The 11766-nt window shown below is 36.0% G+C and overlaps 1 protein-coding gene across 13 annotated transcripts in view; it reads right to left on the bottom strand.

The window, feature by feature from the left end:
• Positions 1–11766, bottom strand: part of LOC149087955 (ELAV-like protein 4) — a 96289-nt gene that overhangs the window by 9402 nt on the left and 75121 nt on the right. For 4 of the 13 annotated variants that reach the window (XM_089243004.1, XM_089242973.1, XM_089242986.1 and 1 more), the window contains exons 4-5: positions 10806–10971; positions 7338–7623 (exon numbers count right to left, since the gene is read on the bottom strand). In XM_089243004.1, coding sequence (XP_089099130.1) covers positions 7338–7623; positions 10806–10971 — 452 coding nt within the window. The remainder of the gene's footprint in view (positions 1–7337; positions 7624–10805; positions 10972–11766) is intronic. The other 9 variants (XM_089243019.1, XM_089243028.1, XM_089243048.1 and 6 more) reach the window with 7 other exon arrangements.

Genomic DNA, 11766 nt, shown 5'->3' with positions numbered 1-11766 from the left:
GTTTTTGTCCCTACCGATGTGTGTGTGTGTGTGTGTGTGTGTGGGATGGGGGGGGGGGGGGAGAGAAAGACGACGTTAAAAGCGACTTTTAAAAAGAAACATGATTGAAAAATGTTTAGTGATGCTGAAAAATACCGACGCAGAAAATATGCGCACACTGAATTAAAAAAATGATGGAAATTCGTATTTAATGGAATAAATAATTTCAGAAATTATGAGAATTCAGAAAAAAAATGAAAGTGTTTTTTTAATTTAGAGTCCCTTGTTCGCTTCGGCGGTCTGTAGATCCAAGCTCCATTGGCTCATCCGTTTCAATGCTTATGTCTTAGAAAATGTAGTAATAAATAAAATTTTATGATTGAAATTGGAAGGTTTCGGGGCTGTTTGGCCTAACTACATTACTTCTACTATAATCTACCTACGTCTAAACACTCCCCCCCCCCCACGAATGAGCGAATGAATATTGTATATTCTGAAACATCTTGAAAACCCTTCAACATTCTGCTAATGTTTTAATTTTCTTTTGTTAACGTCTACACAGACCATAGAATTATATAAGCAAAGGACACTCTCTGCATAGGCGGAGATAAACTTAGATAAACTAATAGGGATGGGGGGGGGGGGGAGGACACGGTCATTATTGCTGGGGGCACGATGATGATGATTTCGATTCATATATATACATATACATTAGATCAGTCGACTCCACCTTTGACGCTGCCCCCCCCCCCTCTCGTATCTCCACCCATGACTTTTTGGTAAAATTACAAAAAAATAGTAAATCCAAAGTTGAATAACTGCCGTAGAAAAGAACAATCATACATTGATCCACAAAAATGTTCAATGGAGAAGGTCGTCCAATGTGGGACATGACCACCTATGCTGGATGCGCAGGCTCGACAACGTCGATCCATACCAATAATAAGGTTATCAATTTGCGTTTAGCGGTATCAGGGTCCATTCAAGTGAAAGACGTCCACAGCTCACCAACGCTGTAGGAAATGTCATAGATAGCAGCTGAATGCTTTCCATGGATGTCTGATATATACTCTGTATTGGGTTCAATTCAAAAGGAATGGGTGGTTATATTCCATACGAGTCAGCGTTTCAGACTGAACCTTATGCTCAACAACATAAACTGTGTTGGCTTCTGTATTATCGTCCATAAGCATTGCATCAGGTCCCGTGACAGAAAGAAATGGTACAAGGATGTCATCTCGATAGTGCACTACCGTCTCTGAACCTCTAATGCAGACACGAAGGTCGATGCTGGCTCCAATAGTAATTTCTGCCCAGATCATCATACTATTACAATGAAAAATTATCAGTTTGTTGCTCAACTTTTGAGCATGAGTGTAGTTAGCCCAGAATTCCGATTTTATTTTCTCTCTCTCTCTCTCTCAAAAACAAAGTATATAGGAACACAAGTTTCTGCTTATTCAGGAATGCATTTTAAAGCTCTCATGATGAAATTACTGTTTTTTGAATGACATCTCGCAAAGAAAACCGATTTTAAAAAAAATATTCCATAATGAGACAATTAAAAAGTATTATAAAAATAACTTCATGAATGTATTTTAATTAGTTTCACGGCATCGGGATCCGAAGGGTATCAGATGTCAGCGTGTGGCTCTTTTCGTCTCCTCCTCAAAAACCACTTATAATAGCTCTAAACAATAAGGAAAAGAAAGAAAACAAACAACTCAGAGACTAAATAAAATAAAGATGAGAAAACTCATTGAACCAATAAAAAGGAACTCATATAATTATGTGAGAAAAAACTATAGGGAAAAGAAAACTCTTATAAAAGATAGAGAGAGAGTCTAATCCTCTCGTAAGGAAAAATAAGCCAGAAGTATATACGGATGTTTGATGCCGAAATGGTGAAAAAAATAATTCTCAGTGACTTATTGGATAAAGATTTGGGCAGATATCAATGTCATTATGATCAGAGACAGAAAATCATCCGCTCATTTGCAAATTTCTTATTTGAAATTTAAAGATGGCAGCACTTTTGGAAGAACACGCAACATGCATGATTAGGGTCACTATGCACTTGACCCATATTTTACGAGACATTAGTATTTTATTTTTGGCCGACTCGCCATTTTTATAGAAATATTTTTTTTTCTTCAAATAAAGCTTGATTTAATTTATGATATTTACTGAAATCGTAGCTGGAGTTGTGCCCATCCAGCTCGTCCGAGCTGCATACTTTAGGCAGCTGATGAGCTCGATGCGCCCTGACACAATGCATCTATCTCAGTCAGTCAGTCAACAGCTGGAAGTGATTTTTATAAATTAAGAATTACAAAATGCGTAATTTATGAACTATAAATACAAATACTCGTCTCACATATTCATCATGTTTTGACGTGAAATACCATTTTATTCACTGCGATTTGGATGTGACGGAGCTGGTAGAGTGTGTTTTGGTCTATAACACTGTGTAACGCGATTTTTGTTCCTGGTTAATATAACCAGCATCATTTCCTGATAAATTACGATTGAGAAGGGCAGAAAACTACAGTTACATGATTTAAACTTTGCTTTTGAACTTGGGAGAATGAAGATTTGCTATTTTGGAAGTCGAATACATGAAAAGCAAGATTATGTGAATTGTAACGAAGTATCACGAAAATATTACACAATAAATGACAATGTTTTTCTACACATGGCGGTTATTGATCTCACAAATCATGAGGTACCCAAGGGTTACTATATTTCATTGAAACTGAATCGAGGCCTCGCCAATCGATCATCAAAAAGGTCAAATTGACTCCCATCACCAAAAACAAAGTAAAGTCAGTCAGAAAATGCTGATTTTGGATTTTGGGGACTCTCTCAAAAACTGCAGATATATATCCAACAGTATGATTGCAGTTATGACCTCTCCTTATTCAGCATTGTGTTATGCGGTGTCATAACTTTTAGAAAAACGCTAACGTTTTGGTCATTTCACCTGACCGATCTCTAAAAAGTACTAATGCCATTGTTATACATAAAAAAATAGTCACATTAAATAGTCTGTCACAGTCCTAGATGAGAAATAATCTGCATTAAAACACCAAAAACCATGTTCTTTATGTTTTCTGTGGCAAAGATTAAAAAAGGGATTTTATCAGATTACAGTGAAGAATAGGGAATAGAAGGAATTTCCCGGAAAAAACTCAAAGACAAAAAAACAGAAACTTATATAATATCTTTGTTCGCATGCCTAACAGCTTCCCATTTAATGGCAGGATCAAAAATATTGAGCTTGGGGGAAAATATAAAAATCTATGTAAAAATGAAATGCCAAAAAAAGTAGTTAACAAATCACATCCTCCACCCTCATCTAGTCAAATTTGATGAAAATATGGGTGCTTACACCCAAAAGAGCACCTTCACTAAGTAATTCTCAACTTAGATCATCTATATAAGAGAGGACGGACCAAACGAGAAAATATCATGGAGATTACTTTTGAAATGTACTTGTACATACGGGGAGAAAAATATGAGAAAAAGAAATCTAATTATATTTTGAATTTTAATTTTACACTCTAATTTTATTTTCTGTGAAATATCTAGACACGTGAATCACATTCTAAAAGTTATTTGCAGTTTCTAAAATGATTATCGGTGCGGAAAGTTCTTGTTTTGTCAATTTCACTGTCCCAGTCACCCAGTCACCCAATCAGCCAATGGCAAATGACCAATTCACAAATATCGATCTATTTATCGAAAAAGCAAAGTTTTAGGGGGGGGGGGAATAAATCATCATTTTCATTATTGTTCAGGCCAAGAGCAAACACAGAAACTCATAACCAGGAACAAAGAAAAAGGTCTTGCATAGTACACCTAGTACAATAATCCAGTGGTTCTCAACCAGCGCTCAGCGTTGTGCACTTCCCAGGGAAAAACCTGCCGTTCTCCACCCGTAGACATTACAGTAAGACCTCTCTTAACAACAACTCTCAGATGCGGTCACCTCTCTTTTACGGCCAAATAATAATTTCCTCTTGTAAAAGTATGCATTTCAAATCCCTGATTAACGGTCACCCCTCCTTTACGGACGAATTTTCTTGCCCTGCCGGTGTTCGAAAAAGAGAGGTTTTACTGTACATGTTAAAAAGGGCTCCGCGAGTGAGAACCGTTGGTGAAATTAATCCGCGGATTTTATTTACCGCAATTTCTAACAAGAGTTTTTTTTTTTTCGTTTCGTAATAGTGTTTTTTAAATCGGACATAAGAATATGAGATCAATCTTACCTTCCCTGAAATTACCATTAAAGTAGAAGTTCATGACATATGACCCAAGCTTTTCACAAAAACCGTTTTTTCGAGAGAGATCAAACAAAATTCAAATACTTTTCAATTTTCTCACTCCAACGCTATTTTATGTCCTCTTCCTCCACCTCCAAATTGTGGTGGTCAGAAGCAAAGGGATGCAAGTGATCAAAATCTATATTCGAGAAAATATGCTTCAAAGTTGATCTACTACATAAGCTTAGAAGTTCTACGTTGTAGTCAAACTAGTGGCCTCTAGAAAGCCGCCCTAGTATATGGAACGGATCTGTCCGTCTGCCAGTTGTCAGATGCTGGATAGAGGAACCTCTTCAAGCACTTTACTAAATTTTCTAAATTTTGTCACTTGCATCCCTTTGCTTCTGACATTGCCCCTCCCCCCCCCCCTCAATTGGTCGACCGTCTGTGTATGTCTATGGTCTAATCCAGGGTTCCTCAACCGCCGGGCGTGAGTGATTCACTATTTGATTTTTCTTTATTTGTTGCTCATTAGTCATGTGTATGGCCGGGCCTTCCACTCACAAAAAAGAAATCAACCAAGCCACGGGCTTCTAAGGGTTGAGAACCACCTTTCTAGCCGGAAGTCAAATCTTTGAACAGTGTGTCTGATGATAGATCGTTCATTAAAATATCTGAGATCAGTTAGATATTCAGGATTCGACAATGACCTAAGGAGACCTCTAACTAGGATCAAAGATGTTTGGGCAGTTAGCGAATATACGCTGTATAAATTTGAGCGAATGTGGGGTCTAAAACCTGGTCAAATCCATATCTAATTAACATAATAATAGATTTTTTTTAAATTAGAATACATAAACATAACGCTTTTATTCCAATATCTCAACACAATAATTCACTGAAACTATTACCACCATCCACAAACATCTCGTACTGACGTAGTATACAGAAAACATGGAATGATTGATATCTGATTCATTGCACAGAAATTAACGAACCAAAAAACGACAAAAATAATGGAATGAGAACTTAGTCGAAGCAATAATAAAAATAATTATCTGAACATAACGTATATAGAGCTGAAGAGATCTCTTCCCGTGCACAGTACTTGAAGCTAACAGTACTTGATGCTGACCACATACCTAAAGCTGAAATCGTTCTCGGATATAAGGGGAAAACACACAGAAATACAATAGTGAGGAAAAAAAAATTACTAGTATTTTTAAAATTGTATTAACACAACACACACAAGTTATACACAAACAGGAATTTGTAAGAAATTATTCTAGTAACAACATAATTTCTTAGACACTGATAAATTGAATATAGAGTAGAAAAACAAAAAAACGAAATGAATATAAGAAATGAACTGAAAAAAGAATTGGTCTTTTCTTACTAAAAACAAAATTGATGAAATATTCTCGTATCCTCCAAAAAAAACAGAACTAAACAAAATCCATAAAAAGTTCCACTTTTTAAAGAGCAATACTTATAAACATGATAATCAATTGGTTATATACCGATCAAATGAACAACTGAAATTCAATAATGAAGAAAAACCATAAACCAATAGCATACTAAAATCTAACTAAACTTCTGAAGACAGAACTGAAGAAAAGACGTTGCTTCTAACACAACTGCGATCAGTAGTGAATTGATATTGAATAGAAATCACGATTATATATAGTTATCCTGTGCCTCCCCGAAGGAGTTGTAGCCATCGAGCTTATATTACTGGAGGGAGCATCCAGCCGCCGCGACGGAAGCTACATCAAATGCAAGGAAATCACGTGACTCGGTGAAAACAAAGCTCGTGCCTGGCAATTTGCCCATAAAAATGTGCTGTTCGGTCTCTAAATATTGGGTTTTTAAAAAAAAATGATAGAGAACTCTTCTAAAAAAAGATGAGAAAAGATCAAATTATTTATTTCATTAATACTGGAATCTCTCAACGAAATAGGTCATCTCAGATCGTTTGAATATTTTTTTTCTCCGGAAATACTGTGCATTTCTGTTAACTGGGATTTGTAGCAGCCCTTTATTTACACGCCCCTTCAGCAATTTTAGCAGTAATTAGAAAGGTGCATAAAAAGCAATAAATTGCAATTTTGCCAAAATTTAGTGCCATTCTGTATTTAGGATCGCAATGCCCTGCATTCTCGTTGATGATGTATGGTTAACCTAAGTATGAACGTATAATATTATTTGAACCCATCAATTTTTTATACTACAGGTGAATAAGTTTGCTTGCGGACCACCTCTGGTACGCGGGCCATAGGTTGAGAAACGCTGATTTACGTGATTGTCTGGAAATGTGCCGCGGGTCACTCAAGCGATCTGTAAACATAGCGTGGGCAATAGAACTATGCTGCAAGTAATTTGAGTGATGTAGAACTTCACCACACATGCTAATTAAGTATTCTGAAACTGTATCGCAGATTACTCAAACGATCTGTAAATGTGGTGCTACTCCCTTAAAGTTATCTGGGAAATGTGCCGTGGGTCTATTGAGTGATTTGTAAATGGGCTGCGGGTGATCTGGAACTGCACCGTGGATCACTTGAGTGGTCTGGAACGGTGCTGTGGGTAACTTGAGTGATGTAGAACTTCACCAGGGGACACTTAAGTATTTTCGAACTGTGCCGCGGATCATTCAAGTGATCCGTTAACATACCGCTTAGTTCGTTTTTAGAAAATTAGGTTTGAGGTCGCGGATGACACCAAGTACCATATTTGGTCATCAGGCCACTGATTGATCATGTGTGAAGTAAAGGGTAACTTCGAATTATTTTGGTCCATAAAAGTGCATTTCTCGACTGCGACTGATCTCAGTGTTGTATAGAAGCGTTTCTTGTGTGCAAAAGATAACAAAAGTTCAGGGCATGCATTTTGCCACCAATTTTTTTTGGAAGAAAGCATAAGCCAATAAAGCAAAATTGATCAAAGTTCTGCCACCTGAGAAGTGTCATCGAAGGAACGAAACACAAACTGAAACTAAAGAGTAATTTAGAAGAAAACCAAAAAAAGGAAAACTGAAAATACACAAATTGTATTTTTTTTTTAGAGAAGGAGGAGAGGAGAGAAGAAGCTCACGGGCTGTCCTGATTCCATCGGTCCTCGTACCTTGAATTGACAGTGCTGACTGGAATATACCTGAAGCGATTGGCAGGGTGATGGATCGGACCCGGGAACCGTCTCTGCGGCGAGAGGTAGGCGGCCAGCGGGGCCAACGCCTTGACGTTGTTACTCGGATTGTTGGCAAACTTGACGGTGATGGGCTCTGTAGCACCTTCCGGGATAGTGTTGTTCAGGTGCTTGATGGCCCTTTCTGCCTCTACTCTCTGGTCGAATCGAACGAAACCGACTCCTTTCGAAAGACCTGCACGAAACACACACATACGCACGTGGTTATGAAGAAATGTAAATCATAACACGTGGTTATGATTAAAATGTCATTCATAAAATGCTTAAAAATAATTTATATTTATTTAATTGAGTTTTTTCGGAATCTTTCTGGAGGATTCTGCATTTAAAAAACGGTTTATGAGCTATCTATACTATAACAGCAAACTCTGTCGTGTTTGGTCAAAACATAACTCCAAAATCACATTTTTGAGATATAAGCATTTCATTGCCATTTAAAAATCAAAAATAAAAGCATACACACAAATACAAATGAAAATATCATACATCAGTTGTTTAGCCATTCGCGCGTATTTGTGCATTTATTTCACTTCTAATTATTTATAATTAACAAGACTTACTTTTAGATCAAAAAGCCCTTTTTTGGAGATATCCTGTTCTGACCAAACACCACAGAATTGCTATACAGAGTATCCTGTAAGTGCTAATGCGGTCTTTATCTCATTAACCGTTCGTCGTAGGGGTATGTTTCTAATTTAAAAAAAAAATTGCTCAAAATGTGTTCAGGAATCACTCTGTACCAGTTTCGAGAGGGAAAATATAGTGCGTTATAAAAAAATCTAAATTTTTACATGCCATGCCCCCCCCCCCTCTAACTTCCAATAGGGAGTTCTTGTCCTGTCTCTCCAGAGGCCAACAAAATAAATTGCACATTTCTGAGTTCAATATTCGCTGACATATCTGAATTCGGAAGTCGGAGATAGGTTGGAAAAAACAGCTTAACGAAACAAACGGACAACACTTTTTTCCCCTCATTTTTGCCGTTCTTTTCCAACTTTCCCCCATATTTGAATTCAAATGTCTCAGCGAGTATTGCACATAGAAATGTGGAAATTTTTTGCCTGTCTCAAGAAACACAGGGCAAAAACTTTCTAATTAGAAGTTAAAAGGACGAAGGGACAGTATAAAAATTTAGATTTTTATTTTATTTTATGGCACACGTTATTTTTACTCTCGAAACTGGTACAGTGTGATTCCTAAACATATTTTGAGTATTTTTGTAAAATTAGAACTATGCCTCTACGGCGAACGTTTTGATGAGACAAAGACCGCACCAGCACTTACAGGGCACATTGAATTTATACAATTTGGTTTTAATCTACACACTTCAAAGCAGAAATTCATCGGTAACATTTCCATATAATTTGGAAAATTTCGTTTGTGATTGAGAATATTTTTTTTTTAAATTAGAGAAATCGATTATTTTTCAAGATACAGGGCGTCCATAATTAAAAGACTCTATTTTAAAGTAGCTTACAGGTGAAACCAGTCATCAGAAAATTGTGAAATTTTGTTTAAGACTTCATGAAGTGATGGACATTTGTTTTGAGGGAAAAAAAATGAGTTGCACATGTTGCCATCAGAGGGCGTTTTGTTAAGAAATGACTCATTTAGCCTAACGTTTACAATTTTAACAATCGTTAAACACTTTTACAATTGTTACTGCAACAAAACATGTTTTACATGATGGCCATCATTTTAAGATAACATGTGAAATCGGCATGTTCCACAACTGACCGAAGTGTGTGCTGGGAAATGGTCAGCACGTGGCGTGAAATGTTTCTTTTAAAGTCGGGTAAAGTTCTTGGATTGTCACGACTTACCAGACATTTCAAATGTCCCCAAAGCCAAAAATCGCATGGATTAAGGTCCGGGGATCAGGGAGGCCATCGATTAGGCCAGCTGATGACACGTTCTACTGAAAAATCCCTTTTTACAACATTCTTAACACACACTGCAATGTGTGGAGGAGCTCCGTCTTGCATAAAGATTGTGTCTGCATTGTCAGTCATTGTGAGCAGCAAACACATTGAGAAATAAGATCTCGGCGAATGTTTCTAGGTTTTATAACAGCTGCTGTGTGACATCACATAAATTTACATGTTTACACAGGTATTCAAACGTCCTCTGGTGGCGACACGTGCAACTATTTTTTCCCCTGAAACAAATTCCCATCAATCACTTAATGAAGTCTTCCACAAAATTTCACACTTTTCCGATGACTGATTTCGCCTGTAGGCTACTTTAATTGAGATAGGGTCTTTTAATTATGGACGTCCTGTATATACGTATTTCGTTTTTTAATTTTAATTAAATTTTTAATTTCGTTAAAATAGTTCGACTCGTAAGATGAGAAATATATGAACTTAATCACAGCTGAATACACAGCTGTTGAAGTGTTGAGTCTGTCTGTCACGAGATGAGACTTGACCACACCTATGTCACGAAAAAATTGTTTCGGCAGATTCAATTTAACACCGATAGATAATTGCATTACAAAACGATACTGACACTACCATTCCAGGAATGGTAGATGGTGGATTAGAATTCATGCAACACACACACAAAACAAAAAGTTTACTTCATCTTTTTCTGCAAAACAATGGAAGAATACTTTTTCGAAGGTTCGAGTGGCGAAGTCTCTTCTCGTAGCAGACGCACAGGAATGCATTTATAGAAATGTTCTTTCCACTCGGAATATTGTTCGGAAAGAGTATTTAATGTGTTGGTTTGATGAATCAAAAAAATTGCTCACATGAAAAATGTTGATGTGCAAACACACACACAGCAAAGAAAACATGCGGGAAAAAAAAGAAAAAAAAAGAATTAAAAAAACATGAAAAACTGAAACTAATTTTCAAAAAAGCTCCAAGATAAAATGCATTTTTGTACACAATTTAAATCCAATATCATTATTTTTTAAACATTTTTTTTTTCGAAGACATACAATTACCATCAGAACAATTATAAACTGCAATTAATGATTTTTAAAAAAAATATTGTAAATATATTTTTACATTTCACTTCAAAGTTTCTCATTCAAATTTTTTCATCATATCATGAATTATTTTTTTCTGAGTTATATTCTGGTTAAATTTACATTAAATGAAAAATAGTGTAACAAGACATTCTTTTCCTTCATTATGTATTTGAAATATTTCATTCTTCTTCAGTAAATATTGATTTTTATTAGAGATCACAAAATCATCATAAATTGAATAAGCAAAATTTTTCTTTAAGAAATTTTAAAAATAAAAAAAAAAGAAGAATGTATGGCAAAATCATGCGAAAAACAAAACAGTAAAGAGAAACAATAAAACTATAATAATTAAAAAATAATAAGAAATTGTTACTGACCGCCACTATTACCTGTGATGTTATCACATAGGATACGGGAAGTTATGATGCGGCCGAAAGGGGCAAATTGGGCTTCTAAGTCCTGCTGTGTGAAGGCCTTCGGAAGCCCGCTGACGTACAAGTTGGCCCCTTTGATGGCCTCGCTGCTAGGACGGGCGTAGGACACCTGTGACGTCACAGAAATTGCGGGAAAAACAAATATTCAATAGAATGTTTTTCGAATCATCGTATGAATTGCATAATATATAATCTATGTAAAAAATTTATTTTCTGTGTGTGTGTTTTTTCTATAAAAATCTACAACTTTAGACAAATCGTCACCAAATTTTGCATTTATACTGAACTGGACCCGGATTGGCGATAGGCTACTCTAAAAGTCCGTCAGGGCTGGGCAAATTAAATACCCGAAAGGGGCGAAAAACCGTTGGTCTCAACAATGACTTTCGGAGTGTTTACTTTGGCTACCGTGGTTCCCTAGCAATGTGTCTCAGATATGTTTATTCCTGTACGGATTTGTCACTTCTTCAATTTTTCCCAGTATAGTGAGAAAATCAAGGCAGCGCTAGTAGCTAGTATAAAATGAATATTAAAATCTTTTTACGAGATATGATTTTGCATAGGGCTAATAGGTTTTCGACTTTATGAAACCTCGGAATATATTTTTGAAGTTGTAATAATTCTTTTCAAATTATTGCTTTGTTATACTACGAATGAAGTGACCAGATGACAGTGTTTACCCATAATTTTGGCCGTCCCGTCTTTTTTAGTAGAAATGTCCCATAATTTAAACGAAGTTTACTTTAATTCATAATCTCAACTGAAATCGTAGTTAAAGATAAATTTCTATTTCTCTATAAGTTGCAATTACGATAATTAAAGCATTTCATTAATAAATTTTTTTAAATTTAATAAATTTCACACATTATTGATTTTTTTTTTTCATTTTTTTTGTTCAACACTT

This window comes from Pholcus phalangioides, unplaced genomic scaffold (assembly GCF_987345545.1).
Source record: "Pholcus phalangioides strain wild (caught in Gottingen) unplaced genomic scaffold, Ppha-v1.0 ptg000003l_1, whole genome shotgun sequence".
NCBI lineage: Eukaryota > Metazoa > Arthropoda > Arachnida > Araneae > Pholcidae > Pholcus > Pholcus phalangioides.
Note: the sequence above shows the minus strand (reverse complement) of the source record. Positions and strands in the feature narration are given on the sequence as shown.